General features: G+C 42.1%; 1 protein-coding gene across 6 annotated transcripts in view; it reads right to left on the bottom strand.

The window, feature by feature from the left end:
• Positions 1-14,570, bottom strand: part of kidins220a (kinase D-interacting substrate 220a) — a 96,518-nt gene extending 81,948 nt beyond the window's left edge. For 2 of the 6 annotated variants that reach the window (XM_071327151.1, XM_071327146.1), the window contains exons 1-12: positions 12,120-12,229; positions 5,474-5,626; positions 5,160-5,258; positions 4,341-4,439; positions 2,622-2,720; positions 2,390-2,488; positions 2,144-2,242; positions 1,593-1,790; positions 1,246-1,344; positions 778-876; positions 473-571; positions 120-297 (exon numbers count right to left, since the gene is read on the bottom strand). In XM_071327151.1, the coding sequence (XP_071183252.1) occupies positions 120-297; positions 473-571; positions 778-876; positions 1,246-1,344; positions 1,593-1,790; positions 2,144-2,242; positions 2,390-2,488; positions 2,622-2,720; positions 4,341-4,439; positions 5,160-5,258; positions 5,474-5,605 (1,300 nt within the window). In that variant the 5' untranslated portion in view covers positions 5,606-5,626; positions 12,120-12,229. Of the gene's footprint in view, positions 1-119; positions 298-472; positions 572-777; positions 877-1,245; positions 1,345-1,592; positions 1,791-2,143; positions 2,243-2,389; positions 2,489-2,621; positions 2,721-4,340; positions 4,440-5,159; positions 5,259-5,473; positions 5,627-12,119; positions 12,230-12,871; positions 12,969-13,922; positions 14,030-14,433 lie in introns of those variants that run through there. The other 4 variants (XM_071327148.1, XM_071327147.1, XM_071327149.1 and 1 more) reach the window with 4 other exon arrangements.
• Positions 14,571-16,628: the final 2,058 nt, after the last annotated feature.

Consider the following 16,628-nt stretch of genomic DNA (forward strand, 5'->3'; position numbering starts at 1 on the left):
GTTTTAAATAATACCAGTTGGGTATTACAATTTCATTCATAATAACAGGCTAAAATACAACCCTAGAGTACTCTTGTGCACTATATGCATGTCTATGTGATTTGAGTATTATGTCTCACTGGCTCCAAAGATCTGAGTGAGGATGCTCTTCTGGTGGGTGCAGTCGATGTTGTAGGGCGTCTCGCCGGCTTTATTGGGGCGGTAGAGCAGGCGGCCATCTTTAGGGTTCCTCAGGAGGAGCTCAGCCAGCTTGCGGCTCCGCCCTCTGATGGCAATGTGAAGGGCCGTGTCGCCTTTCTGGACAGGAGAAGAGAGAGATGATTAAAGTAGAGTAAAGTAAGGTAGAAGAATCGGATTGCACAATGTGGATATATATTTGGCGGTCACACGTCAGACACTGGCTCGAATACAGAAGCTGTGGTGATATTCTAAAGACATATGCTAGGCTCTATATGTCGTGTTTGTACAGTACCTTGTCCACAGCAGCCACCTTGGCCCCTCTGTCCAGGAGCAGCTCCACTATATCAATTTTCCTCATCTTGGTGGCTTTGATCAAAGGGGTCTCTGCATCCTGAAACACAGATCACCATCATCTCAGACCAAGAACAGTGATTGGTGAGAATAGAAGCAAGCAAATGAACATTTGCAACACTAATCACACTCGTTTTTAAAACCGTCACAACTTTATCACAATGTTGATGTTGACAAGAGAGGAATTTGTCACAGTGCTATAAAATGACTGTTCATTTATTTACAGCAGCTGTGGCTGTTCCTTACCTTGGTGCAGCTCTCAGTGTCCGGGTTGCACTGGAGGATGTCTCTCACCATGGTGGCGTTCCCTTTCTCCACTGCCCAGTAGAGGGCAGTCTTACTATCCTGTTTTACACGGTTGAGAACAGGGTCATATTCATTAGGCACCAAACGGAAGAAACCTGACAGAAACAGGGAGGGACTACCTGAACATATCCAATAAGAAACGCTTGTTTTTGTTTTCCGTTGTAAAACATTTTGCTACGGTGTGCCCTAATAAATTGGCATGATGATAGACCAGAGATGTTAAAGGTCCAATGCAGCGGTTTTTTATCTCAATATCAAATCATTTCTGGGTAACAATTAAGTACCTTACTGTGATTGTTTTAATTGAAAAAAAATTGTCAAAAAGAAACAAAAATAGTTTCTTAGCAATGAGCAAATTCCCAAGCAAGAATTTTGCTGGGACTGTCTGAGTGGGGAGGGGACTCCTACCTGTCCCTTGACGTCAATGTCGGCATATTTGTTTAGAAGTGCTCTGACAATCTCCACATGTCCCCCTCGCACTGCTCCAATCAGCACTGTCTCCCCACTCTGTGACACACAAAATAAACATCACAGGCTTTCTATACAGAGAACACAAACTCAATCACCACACAACAGAAAAGATGGGTTATACTGCAGAGGAGCGGACGATACGTGCTACCATCAGCACATTTATCCATATAGCATGACCATTATCATTCAGGTTGATGTAATCCTGTCTGGACTCTACTGTTTATTGTCAGAATTATCAGGGCAATATTTCAGCTCATCTTTAGAGGTTGGTGATGGTCATCTACCCTGTCTGGTATGTTGACGTAGGTGCCAGCGTCCAGCAGGTCCTGGACTATCTCAGTGTAGCCTTCCTTGGCAGCGATCATCAGGGCCGTGTTGCCGTCCTTGTCTGTCATGTTGACGTTGGGGTTCCTCTTCAGAAGCTCCTTCACCACCTCATTGAAACCACCCCGCACAGCCACGATCAGAGCTGTCATGGAATTCTGATAGAGGGAGATAAACAGTCAGGTTTTTGTCATTTCACCATAGTGTTTCCTTTCATGGATGGCAGCTAAAGCCTATTTCTTCACGATGAACGGGAATGAATGGATATCTATACGGACAAGGCTCTGACTCGTCAGATAAGGCCTTATTTTAAAGAGTGTGTAGTCAAACGTATGACAAAAACCTCTGACAATGCATTTGTGAATAATCATACATTTCCCCCCCCCCCCCCCAAGACAAAATAGATAAATACATTTTAGAGTGAACCGACGCTTGCTTGAGCCCATTGTGTGTGTGATCCGCTCAGGCCTTGTGCAATGAGGTTTTAACGAGAGTGGGGAGGTCCACTTACCGCTCCCTCCTGGTCCACATCGGCCCCGTTGACCAGCAGGTGTATCACACTGTCATAGTGGCCCTTCCTGGCTGCCCAGATCAACGGGGTAGTGCCATACTGAGAACAGGGGAGGGGAGAAAAGAAGAAAGAGACAGCGTTGATGACTATTGAAACACCGAATGTAGGGTCATTTTTTAAAATCATTACTTTTCTGGCATTTTTATAGAAGACAAATTGAACACAGGACCAGTGGTGAGTGCTTACCTTGTCAGAGCAGTTGACTTTAGCTCCGTGGTGAATCAGGAGATGCACTATATCAGCATGGCCTCGTCCAGCCGCCCAGATAATGGGGTAGACGCTGTACTGTAAGGACAGGCATTAGCATATTTAACTCATTCTGAAATACACAAATGATTGACCTAATGACAGTATATTCTTTAATTTGAGAATGAATACAAGGTCTAAAGCTCTTTAGATAGGAATAGTAGCAGTGTACCTGGCCAGTGATGTTGGGGCAAGCTCCTTTCTCCAGCAGCAGCTGGGTAACCTCCCCACGACCCTTATAGGAAGCCCACATGAGGGCACTCCATCCCCCCTGTACAGTAAACCACACAGGCGCACACACACACTTTAAATGGGAAGTGGTGACATGTATAGTTAGTGGCTATTGCCACAATTCCCACAGTGCCAGGGAGAGGTAGAGCAGTCATCTTCTGTATGATGTCATGATGTCATAGAGCACGACATGCACATAGCCAAACAGTGGGTTTAATCCTGTTATTAGTACAGACAGGCTGGCACCAGGGTGGCTTAAGGCGTCAGCATGCTTCAGTTCGGCTGGCGCCTAAGAGGTTTGGAACACGAGTCTGCTCGCATACTCCCTTAAAAGATCTTCGCTAGAAAAATTACCCCCAAAAAATGAAAATGTATGTCCATTTTGAGACACCGTAGCCGGTATGCACTTCCTCAAAATAGTCCGAATGAATCCAAGATTACTCAATAAATCTGTATTAAATTTTTATGTTTTTGCCGAGGAGATTTTCCATCTGACTAAGATGTTTGGTGCAATAATTCTCAAGTGAAAAAATATGCAAGAGGATGAGTCATCTCTCGTTGAATGACAGGCACTTCATTGAAGAATCCTACTGTTGACCAGTCGCCGACGTCGGCTAGCGACTTTGGCTTCCCCCGAGAAAAAAATATTGAACAGCCGAAAAATCTCTTGCCGAAGTCCAAAACGTACTAACAAAAAATAGCCACATAATGTCACAAAAAGTCGTCATAACATATGCAGAAACTGTTCCGAACTGACACGCAACACAGCCATGATTGATTGCCTGACTCACCTTACACTAGAACCAGTCCACTGACTTCAAAATATGAAATGGAAAAAGCACATTTCAGAAGGCAAAAGCTTTGGTCATGACACTCACAATGAACAAACACTGTAATTAGTCTTTTCTACATGATCTTTACCCCTCCGGGAAACATGCAGAAGTGCAAAAACAAGGCATTTTGAATAACCTAAACTAAACTGTGAATATACACAGAGCTGCAGATAGATAGGATGTGAAGTAGGCTTCTGCCACTGAGAGGTTTGTATTACAGATATTAACCATATCCCAGGTTAATGTACTCCGGACATCCAGAGCTCAGTAAATGCAATTATTACAAAATGGAAGAGATTATATTGGAGGTAATGGAATCGCATCCCAAGCTAATGGATAAATCACTTCAAAGCAGCCTGGAATGGATTGCAGTCAGACAAGACAGTAGAGGAAGAATATGAATAGACTCTTTCTACTGTGTGTGTGTGTGTGTGTGTTGGGTATTGTGACAGCAAGGAAAATATGAATTTTAGTGCAAATGGACCAATAAAGCAAGTATTGTACTGTATTGTAGCTCTCATACGAAATACCCAATGGCCACCATCAATGACTGCTGTGCCAGAGTTGTAGGTGACCTTTATTCACCCCAGAAGGTTGAACGCTTTTGAAAACGCATCCAGATAAGACGGTCCAATCTAAAATAATCCCCCTTTCATCTTTTTGTTTTGTCGTTTATCCTCACTTTTTCAATCAAACTAGTCCTTCGAGAGAAATGTTACACACAGGTACAAAAGCTTTACTTCATGTTGCCCAGTGTTTACTTTAGTGTCCACTCTGCAATGTCCTTGCCCAATACCCTGTACCCAGTGCCCACCCTCCTCTCTCACCATGTCCCGGTGCTCCAGGCTGGCATTGTTGGCCAGCAGCTCCTTCACCACCTCCACATGGCCCTCCTTAGCCGCTGAGATAAGTGCCGTCCAGCAGTCCTGTTGACGGGCAGAACACAGGGGTTACACTTGGTCACCACGGAAACTCCAATCATGTCGCCGTGGACCACCACCAATCAGAGGGCTGCCGGTCTGTATTAGTCCGCTCCACAGTGCTGTACCTACCAGCTGGTCGTACCAGGTGCTCATGGACGCGGGGTGGAGGTGACAGAGAAAGCGCGTCAGTTAGAGAACAGAGAGCAAAGGAGAGATAGAGAGAGACGCGGTGTCCAGGTCTGGTCCGTCTCACTCAGTCTGGTGTAGTGAGAGTCGGAGTGTGTGTCTATGAGGTTTAGTAAGAGGTTGAGGCTGGGTGTGTTGATGGAGACAGCAGCTCTACACCCTGTAATTTACTTTAACAGAGGCCTGAGGCATTCTACAGGTGCTCATTATGGGGCTCTGTGTTAACCCACAGTGTGGTGAGTTCAGCATGCTGGACACTAAGGGCTTATCGGGCAGTGGAGACCAAATGTTAACTTTGTGCGGTAATGTATTCTGTTGGCATCATGGTGCATTTTAGGGTTGGACAATGGTTTTTACTATGTACCTTGAGCGACCGAAATATTATGTGTTCCCAGCAGACTTATTCTCCCTGTCCTGAGCATAGGTGTGTGTGGTTGTGGTTGGAAAAGTCCTAGGTCTAAAACTCATGTGACAGCAACCCTCAAACCCATTGTCTAGCTACCATTTGTTTTAAGTGTGGTGTGTGTGTGTGTGTACCACGTCGTCCAGGTTGACGTTGGCTCCTCTCCTGATGAGCTCCTGGACTATCTCTATGCTGCCCTGCTCCGATGCCACTATCAGAGAAGTCTGACCATTCTGAAGGGGGGAGAGAGAGACAGAGACAGAGACAGAGAGACGGTCACTAATCACATAAGAGTTACCTGAGCACTGATTTAATTGGACCATCACTTTTATAGCAAAATCTGGCTAAACAAATTAGCCTAGTACTTATTTAGATGTTTATGTTAACTCTCATTTGTATGTTTACTGTGTTACATGCAATGCCTAGTATCCAGTGGTCATTGACTCACCTCGCTCCTGCTGTCCACCTCTTTGAACTTGTCCAGGTGGGCTTTTATGGCCGGCACGTTGTCCTCCTCAACGTAGCTGAACAGGCTCTGGATGGCCAGAGTGGTCATCTTCAGCGAGGTGGTGGTGTCCATGACTACGCCTCACCACCGTGACTAGGACACACAAAGAGGGGTTATTAGCCTATGTACACATAAACCTGGCACAGTCAAAGCTGGCTGGACATATTTGAAGCACATTGTCATAAGGACAACACAACACATTAATAAGCCATTGGCTAGAAAGCACCTTCATACATGAGTCAACAACCACAAGTTGATGTTTTAGTTAAATTGTCAGTCAAAATCACAGAAGGTTGGTGGCACCTTAATTAGTGAGGATTCGCTCGTGGGTAATGGCTGGAGTTGAATAGGTTGAACGGTATAAAATACATCAAACATGGTTTCCATGGTTTCCATGTGTTTGATGCCATTCCATTTGTGCTGTTCCAGATATTATTATGAGCCGTCTTCCCCTCAGCAGCCTCCACTGGTCAAAATGCTTCTAAATGTGTTATGGATGTGTTACTGACATGCCTAGTTAAATAAAATAAATACATGGATTATGACTGTAAATAGGCCCTAAGCCAAGCAGTACAAATAAAGGGAATGTTTGTTGTCCACTCACTGTTTTCTGTTTCAAAAGGATGGTATTTCTTTGAGCTATGAAATGCTATCAGAAGTTCAACTTGGTAGAAGCAAACAGTGAGCAGTGCAGACAGAGGGCATTCGGAAAGTATTCAGACCCCTTCCCTTTTTCCACATTTTCTTACGTTACAGCCTTATTTCCCTCATCAATCTACACGCAATACCCCATAATGGACAAAGCAAAAACAGGTTTAGAAATTTTTGCAAATTTATAAAAAAATATATTTAAAAAATACCTTATTTACATAAGTATTCAGACCCTCTGCTATGAGACTTGAAATGTGGAACTACCAAGACTCTTCCTAGAGCTGGCCGCTCGGCCAAACTGAGCAATCGGGGAAGAAGGGCCTTGGTCAGGGAGGTGACCAAGAACCCAATGGTCACTGACAGAGCTCCTCTGTGGAGATGGGAGAACCTTCCAGAAGGACAACCATCTCTGCAGCACTCCACCAATCAGGCCTTTATGGTAGAGTGGCCAGACGGAAGCACTCCTCGTAAAAGGCACATGACAGCCCGCTTGGAGTTTGACAAAAGGCACCTAAATGACTCTCAGACCTTGAGAAACATTTAATCTGATTAAATCAAGATTGAACTCTTTGACTCTTTGGCCTGAATGCCAAGCGTCACATCTGGAAGAAATCTGCCACCATCCCTACGGTGAAGCATGGCCCAGCGCCGCCCGGGTTAGGCCAGGGTAGGCTGTCATTGTAAATAAGAATTTGTTCTTAACTGACTTGCCTAGTTAAATAAAGGTTAAATAAAATAAATACAAATAAAATAAATGGTTGTGGTAGCATCATGCTGGGGGGATGTTTTTCAGCGGCTGAGACTGGGAGACTAGTAAGGATCTAGGGAAAGATGAACTGAGCACAGTACAGAGATCCTTGATAAAAACCTGGTCCAGAGCACTCAGGACCTCAGACTGGGGGCGAAGCTTCACCTTCCAACAGGACAACGACCCTAATCACACAGCCAAGACAACGCATGAGTGGCTTCGAGACAGGTCTCTGAATGTCCTTGAGTGGCCCAGCCAGAGCCCAGACTTGAACCCGATCGAACATCTCTGGAGAGACCTGAAAGTAGCTGTGCAGCGATACTCCGCATCCAACCTGACAGAGCTTCATAGGATCTGCAGAGAATGGAAGAAAAATCGCTGCCAAAGGTGCTTCAACAAAAGTACTGAGTAAAGGGTCTGAATACTTATGTAAATGTGATATTTCACTTTCATCTTTTTTTATAAATTTTGAAAAATTTCAAAACTTGTTTTTGCTTTGTCATTATGGGGTATTGTGTATAGATTGATGAGGGGGGGAAAGTATTTAATCCATTTTAGAATGACTAACTAAAAAGTCAAGGGGTCTGAATACACTTGCATTTCATACAGGCCTAATAAGTATGGCAGAGGACATGAGACTGGACAGCAACTATAATAATAACAGTTAGAGATGGGCATGGGTATTCAAGTACTCAAACGAACTGTCAACTTGATCTTTAACCAGATATCTTTTTTTCCATACTTTAAAACTATTTGCTTTAAATTTTGTCTTGAAGAACACTTACATTTTATTTGGACTCTAGTGTTCTATTTGTGCATGTGCATTTGCGAGACAGAACAAAAAAGAAACCATGCCAAGCATCACACGGTTTTTCTCCCAAAATTCCCTTGTCCCATCTGTGTCTAACTCGCTCAATTGCGTTCTGACCACTCCCTCTACACACATGCTGAGTGTACGCACAAGCTCTGTAGGCCTATCAAAACTAACTGATGGTTTACACAAGCTACATTTATTGTATTATCACATATTCAAAATGGACTGGTTGACTGAAGTAGGGAAATATGTGTTCCAATACTAAACTGCAGTTTTGGAATAATTGCGTCTGGTCTATTTTTTTTTCTCGCTTAGGCCAATTTACGTTTGTCACTAGTTACCACATGCACAAAGTCAAAATTGGCTATATCGCCCAAATTCATGAAAAAAAAAGCTTTTTGTTCTTAATTTAAGGTTAGCAGTGTGGTTAAGGGTTAGGTATAAAATCTGATTCTATGAAGATAACTTGTATAAATAGCTGGGATGTATGACTTTGTGGCTGTGGTAACTACTGACAACCCTACTTTGCGAACTGCTAGTGCCATTCAGAATTGGTACGCCATAACCTCCCTAAACATACAGGTTCCACACTGAAAATATGCAAAAACGTACGTTTGTCTTCATCAAAGAGTGTATTTTAATCAGAATCATTAAGCCTAGGCCTACTCACCAGAGTAATTCATCCCCGTGCAATGTTCAATGTGGAATTGTTCATCCATTTAGAAAATTCCAAAGAACAGGCAGAATAAATAAGACCGATTTTGGTTTGTAACCCTGAAAAAAATAGTCTTTCAAATTATCACGCCTTTTATTTATTTATTTTACCTTTATTTAACTAGGCAAGTCAGTTAGGAACTCTTATTTTCAATGACGGCCTAGGAACAGTGGGTTAACTGCCTGTTCAGAGGCAGAACGACAGATTTGTACCTTGTCAGCTCGGAGATTTGAACTTGCAACCTTTTGGTTACTAGACCAACGCTCTAGTTACTAATCCACTAGGCTACCCTGCCGCACCACTCCTAGAGAATAACTGTTCCAGGCGCAGGATGCACATCAGGTTAACGATATAATATTTGAATCTTAAATGGCACTTTTTTATTGACTGAATATATGAAATTACATGTTGCGTTTATATTTTTGTTCAGTGTGAAGTGTTGATCCCACCTGTCATGAGCTAAAATAACAGACCACAGACATTTTCCATATGCTAAATAAGCAAATTTTGAAAAGTATTTATTTATTTATTTTACCAGTTTTTCTCCCCAATTTCGTGATATCCAATTGGTAGTTACGGTCTTGTCCCATCGCTGCAACTCCCGTACGGACTCAGGAGAGGTGAAGGTCAAGAGCCCTGTGTCCTCCAAAACAAGACCCTGCCAAGCGGTGCTGCTTCTTGACACAATGCTCGCTTAACCCGGAAGCCAGCCGCACCAATGTGTCAGAGAAAACACTGTCCAACTGGCGACCGTGTCAGCGTGCATGCGCCTGGCCTACCAGGATTCGCTAGAGCCCAATAGGACAAGGACATCTCTGTTAGTGAGCATTTCTCCTTTGCCAAGATAATCCATCGACCTGACAGGTGTGGCATATCAAGGAACTGATTAAACAGCATGATCAAGGCCTTCCAAATGGTGCAGTGGTCTAAGGCACTGCATCGCAGTGCTAGCTGTGCCACTAGAGATTCTGGGTTTGAGTCCAGGCTCTCTCACGACCGGGAGACCCATGGGGCGGCGCACAATTGGCCCAACGTCGTCCGGGTTAGGGGAGGGTTTGGCCGGCAGGGATGTCCTTGTCCCATCGCGCACCAGCGGCTCCTGTGGCGGGCCGAGCGCAGTGCACGCTGACATGGTCGCCAGGTGTACAGTGTTTCTTCAGACACATTGGTGCGGCTGGCTTCCGGGTTAGGTGGGCATTGTGTCAAGAAGCGGTGCGGCTCGGTTGGGTTGTGTTTCGGAGGACGCACGGCTCTCGACCTTTGCCTCTCCCGAGTCTGTACGGGAGTTGCAGCGATGAGACAAGACTAACTACCAATTGGATACCACGAAATTGGGGAGAAAAAGGAGTAATAAAAAATAAATAAACAGCATGATCATTACACAGGTACACACCTTGTTCTGGGGACAATGAAAGGCCACTCTAAAGTGTGCAGTTGTGTCACACAACATAATGCCATAGTTGTTTTGAGGGAGCGTGCAATTGGCATGCTGACTGCAGGAATGTCCACCAGAGCAGTTGCCAGTGAATTGAATGTTCATTTCTCTACTATAAGCCTCCTCCAACGTCTTTTTAGAGAATTTGGCAGTACGTCCAACTGGCCTCACAACCGCAGACCACGTGTAACCACGCCATTCTAGGACCTCCCCATCCGGCTTCTTCACCTGCGGGATGGTCTGAGAAGAGCCACCCGGACAGCTGATGAAACGGTGGGAACCGTCTCAGGGAAGTTCATCTGCGTGCTCATCGTCCTCACCAGGGTCTTGACCAGACTGCAGTTCAACATCGTAACTGACTTCAGGGAGCAAATGCTCACCTTCGATGTCCACTGGCACGCTAGAGAAGTGTGCTCTTCACGCTCCCTCAAAACTTGAGACAACTGTGGCATTGTGTTGTGAGACACAACCGCACATTTTAGAGTGGCCTTATATTGTTTAAATAGCTTCTTGATAGGCTTTTTGTGCGTATGGAAAATTTCAGAGATTTTTTTTATTTCAGCTCATGAAACATGCGACCAACACTTCACACGTTACGTTTCTATTTTTGTTCAGTATAGATAAATGCGCAACAACAACAAAAATCCGGTGGGTGCCTTTAGTTCCAAAAATCTTTTCTATTTTCATTCGAGTACTCTATAAAAAATAAAACATGTGAGTACTCAAAAAACAGTCAAAAAAAAATGAAATGGCCATCCCTAATAACAGTAGGCTATGCCCCCATTACCCTGTCCCTGAAGCAAAGATGTTGAACCCATTCATGCTTCTGACAATCTGAACTAATTAGGAATTACAGTATGTCTTCCAGATCTAGTAGAGGAATAATGAGAGCAAAGCAGTCACAGTTCGACTATAAGACAAAACAATACAGCCCAATACAATAATGAGATGAGCTCCATCATTGAAGGCAAAGAAAAGGCCCAAAGTCTACTTAATTGGCAATTATGGACATACACAGCACTCCAATTTCTGCTGCTTAGGCTAGACTGTCAGGATGTGCTGTGCCTTCTTAACTTTGTCTATTGGACAAGGGCAGGGTCTCGGCCTAAAATGCCAATTTCCTTTTACTATCAGCGATTCTAATCGTCCAGTGCTTCAGTCTGAGGCAAAGGGATTGTAGTTGATCATTAGGCCTTAGCCTACATAGCATGATTTAGTTGAAAAATACTCAAACAAATGAGATGGGGAAACCTTTCAAGGATTGGCTAAGTGGAGACCGATTGTTGTGCCGTCTACTTGCAGAATTATGCGGTATGCCCAATGACAAAACAATCTGAAATGTGCCTAATTTTATGCAAAATTATGAATTTCACCCAATGGCAACACTTAAGACAAAAAGAGCTGGAAACGCCTTCATTAGCAACACAGCCTGAAAATGTATGCCTAAACAAATATAATGATTTAGCCTATAAAACTTGAATGAATAATTTTATTAGCCTATACATAATATATTAACATCAGCAAAAAGCTATTTTGATCGTTAAGATAGGTCTTAATTATTCTTCATTATCATAAATCCATAAAAATGTGTAATAAAAAAATTCAACACTACCTGTAATATGATAAGAAAGAAAGAAGCATATAAGCATGTAAGAAAGAAGCATATTTTGAAAACGGGTGGCTTCATCAGTCTGTCACCAAACAGCAGATTAAGCACATAGACAGATTGAATAGATACATCTGATTCAATCTCAATTCTCTGCCTTTAGGCCGACATAGGCTAAATCTAAGAAAGTATGGTAAGGCTAGCAGATAACAGGCTTTGTTAAAACAAAATAGGTCTATGATTTATTTTCTCTCATATCAGATTATTCATACACACAACTGAACAGAGCCTTTGTTTACAGTTGAGGCAACATGAACCTGCTGACACACCCTCATGTGTATCAGAGGCAGCACAGCCGCTATCAGCACAAAAGAATGGACAATGAGTGACCAGGCAACAATCAATGAAACCTCAAGGATTCTCTGCACAGAGTATTGATTGAGGGGGTTGAAAACTTCACCTCATCCCCCACCGCTGCAAAACAGAAACCAACAAAATACCAACAAAGAAACACCAAGAAATAGAAGATAAGTAGACTAAATAGCCTTCATTTTATACAGGCCTCACAAATAGCAATGAGCAAAGTCAAATAACTAACAAAGAACTGAGGGGCTTACCTTTTATGGAAAATGTCAATTTGACTGCACTGAATGGCAATGGCTGTTCTTCAATTACTATCCCTCACCCACACTGACTGAGTATCAACAAGCGCTGCCTAGGCTCCACATCCCTCCCTGACTATCATGAATAATGGATGAGCAGGCAGAGCCATGCCCCATCCCCTCTCTAACACAATAGAGACACACGGAAACATGACCATACATGACATGCTTTACTGTTCCCATCACCAGCGCTGTATGGGTACAGGCTTAAAATGTCAATGTAGATACATTTATGCATAATTGTTTAGTCTAGAAAAAAAAACATTAACATAGATAATGAGAAAGTGTGATGAGCATCCATTGTCACTGAATCCATCCTTTACCAGCTTTAAAAAGTGGATGTCTCAATAATGAAACACGGTCAAATACTAATGAATCAATGCATATTCATTTCTGATGCACATTTACTGAAAAGGTAAAATAAGTTCTAGGTTCAAATACCACAAGAAGGACAAGGTAAAAACTCTATACCCACATGGTTTGGGCAGGCATAAGCTACGGACAATGAACACAATTGCATTTTATAGATGGCAATTTGAATGCAGAGAGATACTGTGATGAGATCCTGAGGCCCATTGTCGTGCCATTCATTAGCCGCAATCACCTCACGTTTCAGCATGATAATGCACTGACCCATGTCGCAAGGATCTGTACCAAATTCTAGGAAGCTGAAAATGTCCCAGTTCTTCCATGGCCTGCATACTCACCAGACATGTCACCCGTTGAGCATGTTTGGGATGCTCTGGATCAACGTGTACGACAGCGTGTTCCAGTTGCCGCCAAAATCCAGGCTCTTCGCACAGCCATTGAATAGGAGTGGGTCAACATTCCACAGGCCACAATCAACAGCCTGATCAACTCTATGCGAAGGAGTTGTGTTGCGCTGCATGAGGCAAATTGTGGTCACACCAGATACTGGCTCGTTTTCTGATCCATGACCCTACTTTTTTTAAGGCATCTGTATTCCCCAGTCATGTGAACTCCATAAATTAGAGCCTAATGGATTCATTTCACTTGACAGATTTTCTTAAATGAACTGTAACTCAGTAAAATCTTTGAAATTGTTTCCTGTTGCGTCTCTATTTTTGTTCAGTGTAGTTCCAAGATCTAGAGCCTAATGGATTCATTTCACTTGACAGATTTTCTTAAATGAACTGTAACTCAGTAAAATCTTTGAAATTGTTTCCTGTTGCGTCTCTATTTTTGTTCAGTGTAGTTCCAAGATCTCTAAATTTAACCAGTCAGCTCGTTATAGCCTGTCTGCCTGTCATGGGGGATGAAAATGCTGACAATATATTTCCATGGAATGTGTTGGTCACAAGGTCTTTTGTTTGGAAGAGCAAAGGGTCAAACAGCTTAGAATGGAAATGTTTCTGAATGCAATAGCCTAGGTACAGAGTTAATGTTTCGTCATTTTGCACCTAGCCTAAATGACCTAAAAGTCCATTGGGACAAGGTGCAACATAGCTTTGACGTAACCAAGAGACTTTTGACACTGTGCTGGCATCAAAGCTAGGTGTAACATAAAAATTATGAATCATAGGCTATAATGGGTGACTAAATATGCCAATTTACAGTAGTTCCATGACATTGCCAGGTCATGACTGACGTGCATGTCATGACGGACTTCTAAAGATAGCCAACTCTTCAGATGTTTCTAATGTAATGAGCAGGTTACTGTCAGTGGTATATGTCAGTACCCAAAAGTAGACCATACATTTTGAATGCTTAGCAGAACAGGAAAATGGTATAACTCACACACTTATCAAGAGAACATCCTTGGTCATCCCTCTGCCTCTGATCTGGCGGACTCACTAAACACACATGCTTTGTTTGTAAATTATGCCTGACTGTTGGAGTGTACCCTGGCGAAAAAACAAGAAAATGGTGCAGTCTGGTTTGCTTTATGTAAGGAATTAGAAATTATTTATACTTTTACTTTTGATACTTAAGTATATTTGAGCAATTACATTTACTTTTGACACTTAAGTATATTTAAAAACATGTACTTTTACTCAAGTAATATTTTACTGGGTGACTTTCACTTGAGTCATTTTCTACTAAGTTATCTTTAAATTTACTCAAGTATGGCAATTGGGTACTTTTCCCACCACTGGTTAGTGTTACAGCTTATTGTACAGTTTATGCACAATAAGCTGTCACAATGTTGCTAGAGGGGATGCCTCTTTCGAATATGAATGTGACATTTATTTTCTCACTCCTACCTAACATATAGTCTAAATGTTGAATAAACTTAATTTGAACTTACTCTACCTGTCCGCTGGTTTCGTCCTTATTCGGCTGGAAATGTGAGACAAAATATTCACAGGAAAGTCATATTAACTGACTTCCAAACGTTGGTCTCTGTGTGCCTTCTTTCCCCCACCGTGGACGGGTCATTATACCCACAAAACCTAGCGGTCACACACGGAAAAGGTTCCAATCTTTTATTTTCCAAGCACTTCCAATTATATACATTTTTGGTGTTGGCTTAACTTGGCGTGACGTTTTGATAACCTTGTAATTTTCTCTCGAACAAGGTGAGTTTTATCAATTTATTCGCCTCAATTTACTCTCAAAAATTCGAAATGTTAATTAGCAACAGAGAAGACTACAAATTCCTGCGGGTCATTTCTAGCCAACACTGTCAGCTACCGTTCACTAGCGCGATCAGATACATTTTTCTGCCTTTCCATGGTGAATCCATGTGCTGTATTGAAATGAATAAAGTGTTCAACTTCTTACGTACCCTGTATCTTTCTTAGCTAGCCACAGACTACACTTTAGCTAGCTAGTTAGTAGATCAAATAATTTTGATTTACTTAGCCTATTATAGATCATTGTCTGTACAGTGTGTCGACTTCGGTATCTATTTCAGACCTTACGGCATTTTTCAAGGACGTGCATTAAAAGGGGAAAATACCACTAAGTCTGGCCATATGGAGAAGTGCAGCTATAGTGATGGGGAAACTTAAAGGTTTGGTGAAGGCCAACATGAGGAATAAAGTTTATCCTGTGTCAGTGAGTGTACCTCTTAAGGATCCACCCCAATTTTAAATTTTCGCCTAAAATGACATACCGAAATCTAACTGCCTGTAGCTCAGAACCTGAAGCAAGGACATGCATATTCTTGATACCATTTGAAAGGAAACACTGAAGTTTGTGGAAATGTGAAATTAATGTAGGAGAATATAACACATTACATCTAGTAAATACAAAGAGAAAAAAACATGTGTATTTATTTTTTTGTACCATCTTTGAAATGCAAGAGAAAGGCCATAATGAATTATTCTAGCCCAGGTGCAATTTAGACTTTGGCCACTGTATAGCAGCAGTGTATGTGCAAAGTTTTAAACTGATCCAATGAACTATTGCATATCTATTCAAAATGTTGTATCAAGACTGGCCAAATGTGCCTAATTGGTTTATTCATAAATGTAAGTTCATAATTGTGCACTCTCCTCAAACAATAGCATGGTATTATTTCACTGTAATAGCTACTGTAAATTGGACAGTGCAGTTAGATTAACAATAATTTAAGCTTTCTGCCCATATCAGATATGCCTATGTCGTGGGAAATGTTCTTGTTACTTACAACCTCATGCTAATCACATTATCCTACTTTAGCGCAACCGTCCCGAGGTCGGGACACCGATCCTGTAGAGGTTTTAAGTTTGAGAATCTTAGCAATACAATGTGTTCCATACAGCTGTCAACATTCTACAAGGAAAGACGATCAATTATATAATCATTAACCAGATTTCCCCAGATGCGACTTAGATGAGTGATAACGCAATTCTAGAATGTTGTCATTGATGAGAATGAATCTAAAAATCTATTGACATTCAGAATGATTGACTTTTAGACATCCAGCCTGTATTGTAGTTGCATAACCAGAGACAAATCTTCAAAGTCACAGTATTTATTTATTCAGAGTGGTACATGCATTCAGTCTTGATTTATAGGATCCTTCACACTGTATGATATGTCAAGTGATAAGATCCCAAGTTAGCAATTGAACGTTTATGGAACAATTGCACTTGTTAAATATTTTACAGCTGTAATGTCAATCAAAATAACTTTATATTGACAAAAAATATAAACGCAACATGTAAAGTGTTGGTCCCCATGTTTCATAGGCTGAAATAATAGATCCCAGAAATGTTCCATATACACAAAATGTGTACAAATGTGTCTACAACCCTGTTGGTGAGCATTTCTCCTTTGCCAATATAATCCATCCACCTGACAGGTGTGGCATATCAAGAAGCTGATAAAATGGCATGATCATTACACAGCTGCACCTTATGCTGGGGACAATAAAAGTCCACTTTAAAGTGTGCAGTTGTGTCACACAACACAATGCCACAGATGTCCCAAGTTTTGAGGGAGCATGCAATTGGCATGCTGACTGCAGGAATGTCCACCAGAGTTGTTGCCAGAGAATTGAATGTTAACTTCTCT

The sequence above is a fragment of the Salvelinus alpinus genome, chromosome 9, assembly GCF_045679555.1.
Source record: "Salvelinus alpinus chromosome 9, SLU_Salpinus.1, whole genome shotgun sequence".
Taxonomy (NCBI): domain Eukaryota; kingdom Metazoa; phylum Chordata; class Actinopteri; order Salmoniformes; family Salmonidae; genus Salvelinus; species Salvelinus alpinus.